General features: G+C 48.7%; 1 protein-coding gene across 1 annotated transcript; it reads right to left on the reverse strand.

Annotated features, from left to right (window-relative positions):
• Positions 1-3,147: 3,147 nt before the first annotated feature.
• Positions 3,148-9,677, reverse strand: MLN (motilin). Its single transcript, XM_090026170.1, has 4 exons — positions 9,561-9,677; positions 6,050-6,166; positions 4,619-4,727; positions 3,148-3,215 (listed from the first exon to the last, which is right to left on the reverse strand). The coding sequence occupies exons 1-4, from the start codon at positions 9,675-9,677 to the stop codon at positions 3,208-3,210; spliced, it is 351 nt and encodes a 116-aa protein (XP_089882296.1). The 3' UTR covers positions 3,148-3,207.
• Between the last annotated feature and the right edge of the window lie 8,757 nt (positions 9,678-18,434).

Below are 18,434 nucleotides of genomic sequence, written 5' to 3' on the forward strand. Positions count from 1 at the left end.
TCTATCTCGCCGTGCCCTCCTTTCGCACTCACTTTGCTCTCAGCCTTTGTTCTAATTTAGGCTATCACATCAAGCTATTCAAGGTTTTCCTGATTTATTAAAGAAGGCGGCTGCCAAATGCCCTGAGATTTGTTAATCCAGTTAGCAACAACAAATGCATGCTTAGCAGAGGCCAGAGGGCCCATTGAAAAAACCTGCTGTGCTCTGATGAAGAATGTGGAAATACTAAGCTTAGTTTTCAATATTCACTCAATGAAAAATGCAACTGACAGCTAATAATTTGAAGCAGTCTTATGTAAATGTGGCATTAGACTATCTCCCTAGTCCTCCTCAGGCCCCGTTCCTGGAGGCTTACACATTCCAGGTGGCTTGGATAAAGCTATGCCCAAGCCTGTGGACTTCAAGCCCATGCAAGCACCCACACTGATGCAAATGCCATATTTTCTGTGTGCTCCTATCACTGGTTTTGCCTTTCTCCAGGATTAGGTCGTCCAGGTGCTTGGAGCAGATGTAAAGCACAGCAAAACCTGCAAGTGCTTGTCTACTCAGCATCCCCTGCATTTCAGGCTCGGCATGACCTACCCATCCGCTCACACACACCAAGCGTGGAGGTGTGCTGCAAAGCGTCTACCCATAGTCACTGTGACATCCTGTTGCTCAAGGTACCTGGTCGGGTTCCCCCAGCAAGGCCTCCCAGTGCGTTTCTTGGTGTGGAAGATCTCTCCTGCAGCTTAACCAGCAAGCCCTCATCCATGAGAGGCGAGTTCTCAGCTCACCTCTTTTCCCCCCTGCAGTAATGCAGTTTGCCATCCTGGAAACTGGACAAGCCATGGCCGACAAGACTGATTTGACCTGATGGCGGGCAATTGAGTGCTGACAGCAAGAGGAAAAAGGGGAAAGAAAGGAACCGACACGCCTAAGCAGCCACCCAGTATGCCATGCATACAGATGGGGCTGCAGCCTTGCTCTCTGTTTCGGTTCATTATTGAGGTGCCCATCAGAGGCAGACAGTCTGGAAGGGGAGCGTGATTGTTTCAGTGTACAGCATGAGCCAGAAGGCAGTGACTGGTTAAAGGGACGCTGTCAGGCCTAGAAAGAGCCCTTGCCATGAGAAATAGGGGACCAGCTATGGGAAGCAACCCCTTCCCACTGCTTGCGACTGCTCCCTGTGGTTTGGGAGAAGTAGAGATGACAGCTTGTTCCCTTAGTCTTTCTCACTCCACTTTCCTGTGCAGCACTAGCAGCGAGGGAGCTGGGCTTGTGCATTGTCTGCCATGGGCTGTTTGTGTCCCTCTGTGCCACCCCACTGAAGCCAGAAGGAATCTGCCCAGGCAAGATCCTGAGTGCAAGGCCCTACAGCCAAGGGCCATGAGCCACGTACAGATTGCATGGAGGCTCAGTTCTGCACTCTGGGCCTGGAGGAGGGCACAGAGGAAGACATGCATCCCCCTATGTCCCTCCAGTAGCCATGTGGCAAAGGCACCAGCAGTAACCAGCTAGAGGCTGTGGTGAATTATCCTGGGAAACCTCCTCCACACAAGGCTGGCAGGGAGAAGAGCCAGCTGGAGAAACCCCATTGGCGCAGTCTCACTGACAGACCTGAGTAGGAGATGCAGGGGCAAGAGCAAGTACAGAGATGCTAGTCCCCATGCAAACACCCCTGTGCCTGGCATAGACTTTGGGTATCTGCATGACGGAGGAACAGAGCCTTTTTGTGTTCCTCCTACCCCCTGCATGCCATGGGAACCTCTCTGATTATACCTTGGGTGAGATACAGGATTTGGGCCATCAAGAATAGCAGGTCAAGCTCTGATCTCACTTATGCCAGGGTCAATTTTGGGATAACTTCACTGGTGCCAAGCTCTCAGCTGGTGTCAACTGGCTTGGCCCTGCTGAAAGTCAACTTATACCTGCAGAGCATCTGTAGCAGCAAGGTTTTTCTCTGCTCCCCTTTCAGCCCAGCCAAATATATTACATTTATTATCTCCCCACTCTCAGATTCAGTTACCAGTGGTTTTACAGCACAACCTCCCCTTCAGCAATAATCTTGTGAACTTCCAGCTACATTAAGCTGATCAGCATGTGCAGCAGAAATATGTTTGTGAATCATATGTTAAAGCTAGAAAACCACTCCTGACTCTATGTTCCATTATACGCTGGGAGATTTCTCTTCTCCTAAGGGAGAGAGCGCCTTTCAACGTACACAGCACAGAGGAGTGAGACTGGCATGTGCGCTATTCTGGCACAAATACTGCAGCTATTTAAATGATCCACAGTGACAGCAACATTTATGTTCAGCGGGGAGAATAAAATTGAATTGGAATGGGATACATGCACACACATATCGGTGGTCTCATTATTGCATGCCTTACAGATGTTGAATCTCACGGCACCCGGAGAAGGACAAGTCCTTAAATAAGCAAAAGGCACGTCAACCTGTAGCCATTACAGTGAAATTAGCATCAGTTTTGCTTGCAAGGCACAGATAAGCAGGGAGACCTGGATGTTTTTATGTGCAGTATGTATTGAATTCATGGGTAGAGTGCCCCCATCAACAACTAAACATCTAATGCCTGGTACTTTTTGTGTTTGCAGGGACTATCAGGATACCTGGTGGCAGGGACTACTGTGATATACCACCTGGCAGAAAGGACTCAAGCAATCAAAGCAGAGAATTTCAGGTTAGGTGCTGTTCCTGGCTGTGGGAGCGAGTGCCCTCTGGCGATCACAAAAAGGAGCCGTGAAGCAGGATGCTGGGGTTCCCTTCCCACCTCTGACGCTATGTCCTCTTGTGGGTGGGTATAGGGTGTAGGAATTGTATTACCACTCTTGCTATTTGACTTTCAGCAAGTCATTTTACCTTCCTGTGCCTCCACTTCCCCACCTGTACAGGAGGATGACTAAAACATACAGTGGGTGTGTGAAGCCTAATTACTCAGTGTTTGCAGAATGCTTTGAACTCCTTGGAAAAAAAGGTGGTTTTCTATATAACAGCAACCCATTAAGAGGTAATGTTGTTTTGCTGCTTTCATGCGCTTTGCGCTCACCATCTGCCTAATAAACTTATTTAAAAGAGCCAAATCATTCATTTAATTAAACTGCACATTTTATTAGCTTGCATCAGATTGTTTCGAAACCCTTGACAGATTCAGTTTACATGCGTGTAGGCTTTTAGGTTAGCAAGCGGCACCACCTTACGCTTCTGATTCAGTTAGCTATAAAGAGAGGAGAGAACAAACATAATTAATTCACGTCTTTATGGGCTTTCTATACAATTGCCAGTCCTTCGTATACAATTCCCAGGTCTGTATAAGCCTTGTATACAGTTCCCAGTCCTCTGTATAGTTTCCCATTTTTTACAAGCCTGCTATACAATCCCCGCTTCTTTATGTCAAAATCCCCATTCTTTATAAGCCTCACATACAATTCCCATCCTCCTCAACTTCCACCCTTCAAAAATGAAAAATAACCCCTGACACCCACTTAGTCAGACTGAAATAACAGTCTCACAGAATGGATGTTGCTAGAGCCATTTCAGCCTGGCCTGGACAAAGCCCCAGAGAATTCCCTGTAGATAGCAATCCCTGTAGATAACAATCCCCTTCCCCCCCAAGGGTGTTGACATAAATCAACTCAATAACTTAAACATAGGAGTTTTCCATCTCTATTTTTTGTATACAAAGCTTTAGATTATCAGAAGAGCTCGGGGACAGATTTGCTGTCTAAGCAGGGACAGATTTTCAGAGTTTGTCTTCTTTTTAGGCTCCAGAAGTGCTAGATTTTCAGAGGACCTCATTATATTCATTTCAGGGGTAGTGTATGTGGTGTAAGCACAGTAGGTTTCATTGTAGCATGCCCTATCTTGGTCTGGAAGCACTAGCAAACATGACCAGTCACAAACTCCACCCAAGTTTTCCTTTGCTCTGGGGCTGGGGGAACATGTGCAAGCTCATGCACGAGCATGTGGCACACTGTGCTGACTGGTGCATTGTGGAGGGGAACCAGGTTCCATCCTTCTATACCCACATGCAGTGGCGGTACATCACAGCTACACGGAGGTTGTTGCCCCGTCCGTACTCCTGCCCGTGAGACAAGTAGGAAGGTCAGTGCCAGGTGTATTACACCTCACACTCACTTTTACATCCCTTGAGGACATACAGGATGGTCCCTAACAGGCAGGAGAGAAACAGGCCCCAGAGTTGCTCAGCACAAGCCTTGCACCCCCTGAGCTAAACGAGCAGTTTTGTCCTTCCAGTCGACTCAGCAGGCAAAGGCAACTCTTTGATCTCGCTTTTCTGGCGACACACTTTCAAATGGCTGGAACAAGGCATTTGCCACATCTCTTGAGGTGGGGAGGGCAGAGGTGGGATGGGACATGAATGCAGGAAGCCATGTCAAGTATTTACAGTAGCAGCTCAACAGCAGCGCTAAGGAATGGACAGGGGATGAGGAGACAGCTTGGTGTTCTTATGTGTCAAGGATACGCACAGGGTGAGGGCAAATAAGGACTGTCTGAAGGGAGCAAACATGACACAAAAGCCATTCCCAGAATATAAATATCACAGGACACTGAGCTGGGAAGGAAAGGGAGAGGCCGGAATCAGGCTCCTTACAGTACCATTTTCAGTGTCCAGTAACATCTCAGTTAGCAGTTTCTCCAGGACACCTTGGTATTTTTCCAGCTGCCTAGAGTTGAGCTGCATTCTGATTTCCACAGGAGCAGTCAGCTGTGAAGGAAAGCTGAATTAGCCAAAAGGAAGGAAAATGAACAAAGTGGTGGTAGATAGACATGGTTAACAATGCTCTCTGCCTCACAGGACTAAGAGTCTTCTGCGCAGGGTTAGACATTGCCACATACCACATTTCCCTCACCCACCTGAAACCCAGCTACCGACATCCATTTCACAAGAGCAGGAGGCAGTTCTGTCGCATGGGTTTGGGCTGGGCTGACGTAGTCTCTTATTTGGAGGGCAACTGAGGCTTGATCCTGCTTTGTTCAAGTCAGGGGAACAGGGTAGGGTGGAAGAACTGAACCCCTTGTTAGAGTGGCTATGAATGAGGATTGAGTCTCAAGAGCTCCTTACCCAGGCCTGAGTTATTAGATGTCTTTGGGCATCAAGCCTTTGGTTCACCCAGATGTTGGTTTGGCAAGTAGGCTGGGCCCTCTCCCTTGGCAGCAAACCTCGGAGATTAGCAAGGACTCAAGAGGAGAAGGTCATCTTTGACCCTGACAATCCCCCATGTTGAAGCCCTGTGGACTTTGATAGAGCTGTGGGACTGGGCACATTTCTGCCTCAATTAACAACACTAAATAGACCAGTTCAGGCCAGGGCTGGGATGGGGAGCAGACACCTGGATGTATCTGTTATTTAACACTTAATATTGAAAATACACGGAGCTTAAACACGAATATTGATTTTTTTTGACCCAGTTTGGCAAGAGTGGATGTGTGCTTGTTAGTTTGGGTCCTGGCCAAAATCCAGCTTAGCTAGTCTTTACATTCTACCCGGATGGGTTTCCCCCATAGCTTCAGGTGAGAAAAGTACAGCTGTGCTTACAGCACAGATGTAGCTGTATCAGTGGGTGGCTGAAGAGAGTGCTCTACTCTCACCAAGTTTTCAGACTCAGTGGGTGACTGCGCAAGAGTGTCTTGGGGACACACATAAACCCTGGGACATCTGAAATGGGTGTTTTTCTGCCCCAGAGTGCTGATTTGGAGTCAGAGGGACCCCGGTTTATAAACTCAAATGGCAAAGCACTTTGCAGTCCTGCAAAATCAACGATACTAGGCAAAGAGGAGGCAATAATACTACAACCTCTCTCTGCTATAACCATGCGCAGTGTCAGGACCGAGGGGGCGTCCCTTTAAATAATTTGTGAGCCCTTGAGTAGTGTTCACTGTCTCCTGTTGCAGAAGCTTTTAAAACACTGGCATGTAGCTACAGCTAGATCTTGTGTGTTCGCACACTGGCAGTAAGCAGATGTAGGTAGGCCCCGCCTGCCAGTGCGTCTTCCTCAGACTCCTTCATGGTCACCTCACTGTTCTCACCTTGATCATCTCGCCCTCACCGACACCCTCCATGTTGGAGGGCCCAGTAAAGTCTCCTTCTTCCGATTGCTGCTGCAAGGTCAGGGACTTCTTCTGCCCTTTGTTTCTTTCTCTCTCCTGGAGGCACAGGGCAAAGCACAAGGTATAACAGATGCCACGATTCAAACACGTCATGGATGCAAGCGTTAGGTGGGACAGGATGGGGGTTCAAGGAAGGGTTGTGTCCATGCAGCACCTCTTCTGCCATTTAGCGGTCAGGGGAAAAATCCTTGCCCACAGAAGATCCCCAGCACCAAGCTGGGGTCTGTAGGGTATGAGCCAGGGGACAGGATTTGAACCTGTGTTTGTATCTATTAATTCCCTCCTATCCAGTTGCATAGACAGTCTCTTACTGGTGCTGCCCTGTCTCTGCACCTGGTGCTGCTGAAACAAGCCACCACCTGTTTGGCACCATCAGGGAGGTAGTAAGGGCACCCGCTGGCAGACCGAGGGGGCTATCCAGTGTGTCCTGCAACTGCTGGAACAGTTCAGCTGAGCTGGATGCAGAACCCAGGAAATAAAAGATCGGAGAGACCTAAGTGGTTACTGGATCCAACGCAGGATTGTTTTGTCCCAGTGCTCCCCAGAAAGACTGCCGTTGACTTCAGCTCTTATTCCACAGACAGGAAGCTGGTATCCCTGAAGTGGGATCAGAACCACCAACCTTTTAGCTAACAGCCCAAGGCTGTCCTGCTTGGTCATGTGCCAGGGAGACTTTATAATCTGTCAAGACATGTGGAAGCTCACTGTTGCCAGAGGGGCACAGCAGCCAGGTGTCCTGAGCTGTGTGGCCAGCCATTTCCAAGTGACGGCCTTGGACCAGCCATTGGCTCATTGTATGACACTGGATGAGTCGTGTGAAGCCCTTGCCTTCCCTTTCTCCCCATGGTAGACCAGGCAGTGACACACACCAGCTGTGAGGAAGGGGGGATGCTGAGGTTTAATTAGCTAATGCCTATGCAGCTTTTTTGACTGTAAAGTGCTGCCCGCCTGCCAGGCATTTGTAATAGGTTTTTCTGGAGTCTGCAGTTTCTAGTCCTCTCCAATTTGAGCAGGGCCACCTGTCTGCACCACACATCCCCCTCCCCAAGGGAGCTGCAAAGCAAAGAGGCGGCAATAGAGGAAGTCTGCTGGCACTGGGGATACTTTGAGGTGGTTGCTTAGTGCAGGGGGCTAACCTGGGTATTCAGTGTAAGGGAAGGAGATTTTGGAAGACAGATGAGATTGGCTTCTTTTGCTCCCCTGGAGGCATCATGGGTAAAGAGTGAGAAGTCATGCAGGGGCACCACGCCCTCCCCTTTCCCTCTGAGGGTGATGTATTGCCCAAAAAGCAACTACATCAATACTCAGCAGAGACACCAAGGAAGAAATGGCAGGGGAGCCTAAACTGTCTACTCACTCTCTGCCCAGTGGAGGAAGCCTGGCTCCTGTGATATCAATAGAAGCGTTGCCAAAATGTCACCTCTGCTGTCTCTGTGGGTTGAAGAAGTGTAAAGGGGGTTGCTGGCAGACACACAAATAAGCAGGTTTGGCACCTGGGACAAAACCCGGCAGGGGAGAAGGAGGCCATGACCTGAGCTAAACCCTGCTGCGTGGGGGAAAGGAGGTGACAGTGAGGGATCAGTGTTACCTGCCCCAGGGACTCAGTGTCACTGGCTGCTGCTGGCACGGAGCAGTTTGCTTGGCTTTACCTCTTACTGCTGGTACTACAGACACAGAGTCGCTGCACCCAGCTGCTGCTGCCATACATTAACAACACTAAATAGACCATAGCCACACTGTGGGGCTACTGTAGCACAGGGACCCTTTGGGGAGCCGCCATTCAGGTGCCCCCTCTAAGTCAGTGTCCAAGACTAGTACCCTGCTTGCCCACCATAAGCTATACTACTGGGCATTTATTTGTCTATGCTGGTTGCCAAGGACAGTGACCAATCTCCAGGGATGCCAGCCTGGCACTCTGCAGAAGCATTCATCTCACATCAAAAGGAAAACACTTTCTTTTGCACACTGCCCAGAGCTGACACCCATTTTGGGGGATGATTAATTCTTTGCTAGAACAAAGAGACCCAGCAGAATCATGATGGGGGCTTGCAGCTTTTGGGTAACAACCAGAACCTGCAGCAATTCTAAGAAGTAAAGTAAAAAACACATCCATAAACTGGCCTTTCATTTCCATTATGCTGGTCTGTGTTGAAATGATCCTCAGGACTTTCTTTTTAGTCCTGAGTCTGGGAGCCTTTTTCCTCATATCCTCTGCAGCACCAGCGAGTCAAGTGCATCGCAGACTTTGAGGATGCGCTCAGGCTGTGTGTGCTGGGACCAGAGCGGAGCCATTTAGAGGAACCCAGGCTGGTTCTAAACAAGCTGGTCTGTCTACACAACACAAAGCAGGGCCATGTGGGGATACTAGCTCGGGTTCTGGAAACAGCACAGCCTAATTAGTCTAAAGAACTTTGCTGAGAAGCTGGGCTAATGAGCTCTGGCACAGACCACACTAAGGCAACTATGCCACGTCTGGTTTCAAAACTGGCCTGGAGGAGCAAGATGTGGTATTGCTACACAACGCTGTGTCATGCCAAATACACACACCCTCCCCGACCACCTCCCAGCACTGAGGTAGGACGTGTCGCGAGACAGGGAGTTTGCTCTGGTGACGATTCTACTGGACGTGGACTTGGTAACTGAGCAGTCCCTTTGACTCCATGGGAGTTTTACTGGCGCGAGAACAGCTGGAGCCTGATTTTCATTGCTCCTTCTCCCATTTGAATCCCTAATTCAGAAAAGCTTCACTGTTCAGGAGAGGATTTGACAGCATACTCTGCTTCGAAATGCCCAGTGAGGATGATGCAGGCACCTACCCTGGAGACCTTCAAAAGGATGCACACCTTGCTGAGGTTATTTGACCACAGCAGTCTTTCCTGCCCAGAGCAGGAGGTCCCTTCCAGCCCTAAACTTCTGTGAATCTGTGAGCATGTGTTTCAAGTTAAGTGCTAGCTTAAGTGCCTTATTAAACAGGGAGGGTGATAAGGTTTGCATTTACATGCTTTTCTAAACCAGGATATGAGTTCCTGGGCCCCAAGCACCTCTGAAAATCCAGTCACTGAGAACTGTCTAAGCAGATGCTTCACAATTTGGCTCAGAGCCTATCCACATTGACAGCAATGGAAATCCTTACTCTTGTCTCCCTTTATTTGAACACGAGCCCTTCACTTTTAGAAACTCAGTCAGCTCAAGGCATAGGAGAAGTGGGCTTGCTGCTCCCAACCTGGCCCTAGCAACTGGCCATCAATGTTGTAAAACTGTCTCTCAGATGCACTCAGTCTCTGCTCAGAAGGAAGAGGAGACTAGGAGAGCATGGGCCTCCCAGGCCCTGGAGCTCTCTGTGTGTGGGAAGTTGCACAAGAGCACTCCCTGTCCCCTTTAATTAACTCTTACGGGTGCTGGCCATGGCAGTAAGTTTCTCAGGGGTTACCTGCATCCTCTGTATGTCGCTGTGAGTGAAAATGGGTAAGAAGCCTTCAGTCTGCTCGGCCAGCATCGCCATCCCATACACCACCAGAAGAGTTACCACAGCCCTCCTTGAAACCATCCTTGGAGCCTGAGAAAGTCTGAAAGACAGAGGAGAGGGCAGGTCACGATACGCTAGTGGGGAAGGCTGCCTGCAGCCTGTAAAACCAATGCAGAACAGTTTGAAAATATGAACTACAAAGATGCCCTCACTGAATAGAATAACCCAAAACCCAGGACTTTAGCATGGACTGCCCAGGAGGAGTTTGGGTCTTATAAATACATTTCTTTAGCCTTTATTTCCGAGCAGCCTGCCACTCCGTGTCTATTCTTCCAACGGGTTTCTGCCACCGACAGTAGCTGTCAAGTGATAATCTCACATCTCCTTGAAGATCTGACCTGGAGACCGTGTTAGCCAAGGGCTTGATCCTATGAGCTGATGCACAGCTCCTGAAAGATGCAAGGTCTCCCACTTCTTTGCAGAAGTCCACTCACATGACCACGCGGACCACTCCCAGCCAACCCTCTGGTGAGACAGGTGGGGATGCTTACCTGGTGTGGGAGAGCAGTGCTCTCCGCAGGTACATGGGTTTGCACTTTGGAGCCTGGAACCCTTTGCCACTGGACAGTGCCCTGAAAGGAGCATTTTGCCTAAAGTCTCAGAACTCTGTATTTTCTGAACAAAGACTAAAGCTGAGATTTTCAAAAGAGGTCAGTTATTTTGGGTGGGTACCTGCTCAGAGATTCCTGAAGAAGTTTCAGTTTTCAGAGGGTGGGTGCATCTGAATGTCATGTCCCTTTAAAGACAGACAAGGTTCTTTGGGTAAATCTGGTATCTTTTATTAGACCAACTCATGGAAGAATGTTTCCAACTATTTGGGTTGGTCTAATAAAAGATATCAGATTTAACCAAAGAACCTTGTCTGCCCATGTTCTTAGACCAACACGGCTACAACCTATGTCCCTTTAAACAACAATGTCACTTCTAGCCAGGGTCTGGTTCCCAACAGATGAATGCTGAGAGGGGCATCTGGTCTGGAGAAGAAATCCTAACTACGCAGGGTAAAGGGCAAGACAGTCCTGCCTAGAAATCCTCTAACAGACTAGCAAGGTGGCTCCAGCTGGCCAGTTCTTAGGTATTATGAGCTCCGGCTTGTTTTCCCTTTAAATTATGAATACTTGCATGATTTCAGAAACCTTGGCTTTGACTATCTGCATAACAAATAATTGATCGTGAAATCAATTGGTGCATCTTGGTATAATACATTATAGATTATACAGAGCTTTTCACCTAAAGTTCTCAAAGCACTTTATAGCACTATCCACACTTTACAGATGCGGGAACTGAATCACGAAAGGGTCTCAAGTCAGTGACCCAGCTGGAGCTCAGGATTCCTGCTTTAGAGAGAGATCCTAGTGGTCAGAGCAACAGACCCGTCATGCTCTAAGGAGCCGCTCCATGAGCTAAGAATACAACCCAGGGGCTCCAATTCCCCATTCTCTGGCCTAACTCCAAGACTTCCCACCCTCCTTGAGCTGAAGAAAGTCCCTCCTCCCTAGCAAATCTTGATGAACTCCCCTTTTCTTAACATGAGACAAATAGCACTGCTCATAAATAGGTTTGTTCAATCTGGAGCAATAATTTCTATATTAAAAACATGGTGTTGCAGCATTTCAGAGCTTCCCCAAAGTACAAAGCCCACACACATTCAGTAGAAACTGCTTCAGTTTCCTGCCTTAAGTCTCCACAGTGAGGGAAGTATAGTGATTTAGCACAAAAGCAGTAGCTTTAATTGTTTTATTAAAATCTTTGTTATATTTTCCTTCACTAAGCTTTGGGGGAGGGAAGAGGAAGCAAGGCAGTCATGTCCCACGCTCTAATCCTATAAGGATTTATAGTCATCTCCCATTGGTGCACTGGGTTTTTTTAATAAAGCTCTCAGGGAGCCCAAAACATCTTCTACCACCTCAGGCCATGGGAAAGGGTTTTAAAAACTAGTCTCCACCTTGATTTAACAGCCATTAGCCATCTGAAAGAGGATTTATATAAACATTAAGCACCCTTGTTAAATATTAAACCCGTCTTTTGGAGCGCCTTTAACAAGGTACGGGCTTACAACTTAACTACTTCCTTCGTTTTCCTCCTGATCCTTAATTATTTTTTTTAAAGCTCTGGTTTCAGGCATTATTAAAGGGACATCAGGTCAAATTTGCACCCCCGCAAATGAGATTTCAGACAAATATCAGCTTGTGAACCAAAGACCAGTAGAAACAAATGAATATTCCTCCCATGCCCGCAGTTTTTGCGAAACAAGCATTTTGGCATTGAGCGCCAAGAAAGGGCCATCTCAAATGCCACCAAAGTAATACAGGAAGTGATGTACCAGCTGAGACCTATCGATCCATCGGCACCTTGAGCTTGCCTGCCCCATGCCCTGTACAACATGGTGCCACTCGCACTGGTGCGAATTGCTGTCTGATCAAAATGGTCGGACCAGATTTCCGATTTCCTGTTGGGGCAAACGGGCATGTGCTCCACTGAAGTCAGTAGAGCTATGCTGATATGATACAGAGGCGGATGTGGCCCGGTAATGGTTGACATGGCACTGGGGGGTTATGAAGATGGCATCAAGCAATTGTCCTCCACATCCACCAGGAGCAGGGCAAGAAGAAAGCAGCTTCACTTGCAGCAAGGAAGACTTAGGTTGTATATAACTCAGAGGGCAGCAAAGCACTGGAAGAGGCTACCTAGGGAGGCTGTTCAAGTAGATTAGCGAAACAACTGCCAGGATGGCCTAGGTATGCTCAATCCTGCCTCAGCTCAAGGGATTGGACTAGATGTTCCCCTGAGGTGCCTTTCAGCCCTGTGTCCCTGTGACTCCTGCTAAGTACAGGAGAAATGAGGTCCGTCCTGTCATAATTGCTTCGGAACAAGGAGCAAAAAAGCCCCAGAGTGGACAAGACCCTTGCGGAGGTTCCTCTCCTATGCCAGGCGATGAATGGCTGGCTTATCAAACGCGTGCATTGCACTGGGAACTGTGCCTTAAAATCAGCTGCACCACCTGTCTCCATGAAGCGTAGCGTTTGCTTGGCTGTAATGATCAAAAGGGGATGGCTCAGATCTTTCCTTCTGACAGGAATTACCATGTGTATGCTCTGATATGCGGTGTTATCTCAGTGGGATCATTCTTTTGCTTCATTTTGTTTATTCTGTAACTTCAGTAAAGGACTGTCATATAAACCCCCCTGGTCACTGCCTTCATCTCCTATTGACTAGCTCTGCGTGAATCTGTTCTCCCCCAGAGAAAACCCCCCTGCATTTGCCAAATCAGCAAGCTGGCCCACGGAACGTCCTTTAATTTGTAAACAGGACATGTCTTTCATATTTTACAACTTCAGTCCAGTGTCTTCCCAGGCAAAGATGCAGCTTGTTTTGGACTTAGCTTCCCAGGTAGTGGAAAGCAAGGGGAATGAGAGTGGCACCGCAGTGCAGCACGTGGAGCTGGGTTGTATGCTCCCAGCACCTGATGTTGTCTTGGAGATCCACGTGAAGTGGGTGCAAGGCCTGGAGCATTTTTGACCCCCTTCTCACTGCTGTAAAAATCTGCTGTGCAGTGATGGACCAGGCCCTTCACCTGATGAACATCAGCTCAGGACCAGAGAGGGGAGTTCAAGAGTTAATCCAGACAAAACCTGCCTCTGATTCATCCCTTGTGCATTCAAAGTGTAACGCTCCAGACATGAGACACTGCAAGTCCCCGAAACATCCTCCACTGTCTGACGGGTGCTAACTGGCTATAATGAGAGTGGCGTCAAAGTAATCAATGCTCATGTGGAGAGGGACAAGCAGAAAGCACCTTTCCCCTTGTTTACACATTGATTTTGTTCCTGCCCTTCCCAACCTCAGTAGACTGGAACCATCTCTCCTATTTAAAAGTTTGTTTGAAATCAGCTAACTCTTGGAGCATTGACTCTGCAGATGGCAGCTGGACTGGACCGGCCCGGCCCTTCTGATCTGGGAGAGGTCAGAGGGAGGGAGACCTGACACAAAAACTGGAAATGAAATTAGGATGAAGGAAGGAAGAATGAAGAAAAGAGGAGAGAGACTGGAGCAGAGAAGAGCCTTGGGCATGTATGAAACAGGGGCCCTAAATTGAAGCAGTGGGTTTTTAAAAACACTGCTTCAATTTAGGGCGAAGTAAACCCCTGTGTCATGTACACCCATGTCTTAGCTGCCTCTCCAGCAGTGGGGAGAGGAGGGCGAGCTGCCAGTGGGTGGAGCAGTCCCTGGGCTAGGGGGTGGGGGGCTGATGCTTCCCTCTGTGCCCCCCCGCCATGTCCGGGGGGGGAGATCAGACTTGCCACTTTTTTTTTTTTCCTTTGGTGGAGCCTGCCTTCCCAGGCTGCTGCCAGGTTGCCTACACAGCCCCTGAGCTGCATGGCCCCTGGTGCTTTGCTCCATGGCTGTAGGGCAGTAAACTAAAACTCCTCGGAGGTGTTTTAGTTTGCTGCACCCCAAAGTCATTTAAGGCACATTACACCGCCAAATGTGCTACACTGGCTCAAATTAATGCACGGTACACCACTGACGTGTGCAAACACCAACACCATTAAAGCGGTGCAAAAGCATTTAACCTGCTTTAAAGTGTCGTGCATTTAGTCTACACATACCCTTTGATAGCAAGGTGAAAGCAAGCAGGAGATCTATGTGCTATCAGAGCTTATTCAGCACCTCCGAAGCCTGGAGCAAACATCTTGTGTACGGGGGTGAATTTCACTCATCCGTAAACCTAAACTCAGCCTCCTCTGTGAAGGAGGTAACACAACAGGTATTACATCCCTGTTTATCGAACGGGGAAGCTGAGGACAAAGATCCATGCGGCAGCCCTGCCGGGTGTGGAACCCAGGAGCCCTGAGAAACACGACTTCCTCAGAAGATAAGCAGCTCCTCTGATTAGCTCACTGCACAGGGTTCAACGTGCATGTGGGGAAATAAAGACTGACCAGGGCAGCTGGTGGGAGAAAGTTCATTGGCACCTCATTCCCCCAGCATCTGCGGTCCCATCCATATCAAAGTGTGAGTTTCACCGGGATTTCACTCCCGACTAGCACCTGCCCCACCCAAAAAATGTTCTGACAACGGGCAAAGGTCCCATGCCAACATTCCCATTTGTTGTTCTACTCTGCCGTTGTGTACGAGATCCAGTCACAGCCCAATGTTTTGATCAACCTGATTTCATCTCCCCAATCTCCTCCCTAGAGAGGTCTGAATTTTTTGTTTTTTCCTCCCGCTTAGAACCTGCAACCTCCCTTCAGCTCACCCGATCCCATCCCATCCCACCGCTGAGCTCTGCTCTTCCGGCCCGCAGACACCACAAACAGAACCCGAGCACACCGGACACTCACCTCGTGCATGTAGCTGGGTAGGACTCTGATCTTCTGGTCTCTCCTGTGAGCTCCTGCTTGGTTTCTTACCCCTTATATACCTGCCAGAAGCACTGGTAGGATATCACCACCCATCATTGGTGCCCATGGCTCCCAGAGAGGGGGTGGGCAGATAGCTGAAGTGCATGGAGACAGTTTTGTCACACAGGCAGCAGGTCCTTCTGCAAGGAATTTGCTTTGAGAGTTCCCAGTGGCAGTCCTCAGGGTGATTCAGCTGGTCTGGGTCCACCCTGCCTTAGGGCAGTCATGAACCATGGATCAAGGGTCGTGCTGGACAAAGCATCCAAGCTGCCTGCCCCTCACACCCCTTCCTTGTTCCATTTCTCACTGCCTGGGCAGAAGTGCTCCCAGGTTGGTTCATGTCCACCCTTCGCTTCAAGTCCCCTGCCCCCGAGCCAGATCTGGACTTGGCTGAGGCAGGGGTTAATGCATCTATCACTTGCCCCATGCTGTTGATGCATGTCCCCACTGGGGCTCCATGCCTTGGATCTCAGTGACTGGCCTTGCCCTACTGGCCCAGCCCCCAAAATCCCAGCCCCAAGGGCCACACAACACAACTAGGGCTGGATCTGGCCTGTGGATTGTAAATCTGACACCCCTGGCTTCAGTGGTGCCAGTGTGAGGGAGCAGCCAGTCCCATTGGAAAGACTGGCAAAAGCAGGAGCAGCACCCAGGTCATTGAAGGAGTTGGCTCCCTGGATCTACATTGTGGGTCAAATTCAGTACCAATCTAGGTCTCTCTGATTAGAGGGGAGGGCGTTTTTGTGGTTCCTGCAATGGACTCAGACACAAAAAGCTTGTGTTGACTGCCTGGTTCTGTTAGGATACTCTCTGTGCCTGTAAGATAGCACAATGGACCTTCCTATGCCCCATTCCTGTGCTTGTTCTGTCCACTTTGACTGGGGCAGGATGCCTCCCTTACCACACGCACATGACAGCTGCACAAGGACATCCGGTTATCAGCTGGCCTTTCTAAATGCTACCATCTCACGCACAAAACATAACAACTGCGATGCCACAGAGACAAATACAATCTGGGGTAAAGTTTGACTTTTTGGTATTATGCAGGCATGGATCTGAGAGAATGAATGACCTACAAGGAATATAGAGCTAAGTAATAAATAAAGCTTTACATATTAAATTTATCTATCACCATTCATCCTGAAGAGCTTCACAGACTGAATAGACAAAGGAGAGAGAGACATTCAAGCCAGTCCATAGGATTTACTTAACTCTTATGTATCTTCCCTTCCTCCATTACCATAACACCTGAGCACCTCACCGTCTTTAACCCATGTATGCTCATAACTCCACCCAGGAAAATCATTCCTATTTTTTTTTCCTATGGGAAACTGAGGCAGAGAGCCTAAGCCACTTGCCCACAGTTACCCAAGAGGCTCAGGCTACAGTAAGAGCCTGAACTCAGTGCCACCCACGTCCCAGGCTAGATCCCTCACCCTTGGATCTTCTTTCCTCACTAGACACACGTAGACATAGGTTCTCTGTGTCTCTTTGTGCCTTTGGCTATCCTTTGCAACCAGGCACAAGCAGCACACGCTGAGAGGGCAACCCAACATGGGAGCAGTCTGCACCACTCTGCACAGATGTAAAGGACCCCCAGGGCAGAGCAATACTTAATCTGTTCGGTCCCTTGGGCGGCACTTGATCCCAGGCCAGACTCATTTTACATAGCACTTAAATGCCACTTCTATTTAAAAAGGCCAAACTACTCCCCAAAGCACCTGCTCAAAGCCACTTGGAGGCAACAGAAAGACCCCCAAGGATGTCAGAGGGCTTTGGGTCAGTCTCCAGCAGTGCACGGCAATGCCACCAGGTTTTAAGACAGGATCTAAAGAGTGGCTTGGTCTATGGACTCCCAGGCTAGGCAGTTTGCAGTCACCCAATGTGGAAACTAGCCCCTGACACCGAAGTGAAATCCTCCAAACTCTTGGGGGGAAAAAAACCAAATGGAATTTTCCAGCTGTAACTGGCCAGGATGCTCACTTCACATCTCACTGGAGCCTCGGGTCCACGCGAACCAACCTGAGCCAAAAAAGGAGCGAGGGAATAAACAAGTTAGCGAATGTATGAAAGCCCACTCTGTTTAATAGCTTTCCGGAGCGTTACATCTGTTGTTTGAAGTTGCATTCCTGCCTCTCTGATTGAATGCTGAGCACTGGCAATATTGGCCAGATACAAGGAGGGGCGAACCGTGAAACAAGCCAATTAAAAGCAGTTTTTCTTTCCTGCCCGGCATCACAGCTGGTCGATACACCGTGTACAAACTCCAGCTCCTTACCTGGCTTTCACAATAGCTTCCCTGCTGTCATCTCAGTCAATAATGCTTCATTTGGGCCAAACCATTCCTTACAAAATTTGCCAGTAGTTAAGATGCTTCCCAGATCCCTTTGTATTTATTACAGTTTATCACAAGGACAACGTTATGGGCTCGGTTGTAAATCTTTAGGAGAGGTCAAATAGCTTCTCTCCCTTGGAGCATGTATATGTGTGTGCGTGAGTGTTTAGGGCAAAAGAAACATCGTTCACTAGCTTGTCTTCCCTAAAGAATTTGCAAAAACTCATTTGACACTTGCTTTCATTTTAACTGAATTTTCAGGGGGGGTTTTTCTCTGCCTATGATGGATGCAGCTGACGAGTCAGCAGATGGTGTTGGGGAGCGACAAATTAATTACCAAGAAAGGTCACTTTTTCCAAGTGCTAAACTTTCACATGGCTTGTCCCCTTTTACCACACAAATGTGGCTGCTGGCAGTGCTCCAGTCCATCAGCAATGAAGCCTCCTGGACCAAAGGAATAACCTTTAAAATAAAAGGAAAGACTGTAGAATTAATCACATTTGCATTAACTGGATACAGTACACCAGGTTCTCATCTCAGTTATATAAGCGATGCCCCCATTTACCTGTGTCACCGGGAACGGAAGGTGAACACAGCACTTGAAACAGAGGGGCCAGATCTCCTATTGCTGTAAAAACAATGAAATGCTCCTAGCTCTGCTGACACTGAAAGCACTTTGGGAGAGGAACCATCTTTTTGTTCTACATTTGCGCAGCACCGAACGCAACAGTGGCTGTGGCCATGGCCGGGGCTTCTTAGTTCCAACACGCTGTAAATGGCAAGTGATATTAACTGTGGCAATTTTGCTACCTGTGGATCAGGTCCATCATTTCTTAAGTTTCCATATGGGCACAGCCTGCCTGGAATCAGAGAACCATAGAAAATGAGGCTTGGAAGGGACCTCAAGAGGTCACATCTAGTCCAACCCTTGCTCCACAGGTGACTGGTAGGGGGAGCAGGGGTGGGGTGGGGCATGTACCCCCCCCCAAGATTATCTCCCTACTTGGCACCACTCAGGACAGGGCAGTTTTTTTGCCA

The sequence above is a fragment of the Crocodylus siamensis genome, chromosome 13, assembly GCF_052110815.1.
Source record: "Crocodylus siamensis isolate JL-2025a chromosome 13, ASM5211081v1, whole genome shotgun sequence".
NCBI classification, from domain to species: Eukaryota; Metazoa; Chordata; order Crocodylia; family Crocodylidae; genus Crocodylus; species Crocodylus siamensis.

Excerpts from the sequence above, each read along its gene's own strand:
- MLN (XM_090026170.1), bottom strand. The coding sequence starts at position 9,677 with ATGGTTTCAAGGAGGGCTGTGGTAACTCTTCTGGTGGTGTATGGGATG. Across the intron at positions 6,167-9,560 it reads GCGACATACAGAGGATGCAG|GAGAGAGAAAGAAACAAAGG; the intron begins GTAACCCCTGAG and ends CTGTGCCTCCAG. Across the intron at positions 4,728-6,049 it reads GTGAGGGCGAGATGATCAAG|CTGACTGCTCCTGTGGAAAT; the intron begins GTGAGAACAGTG and ends TTTCCTTCACAG.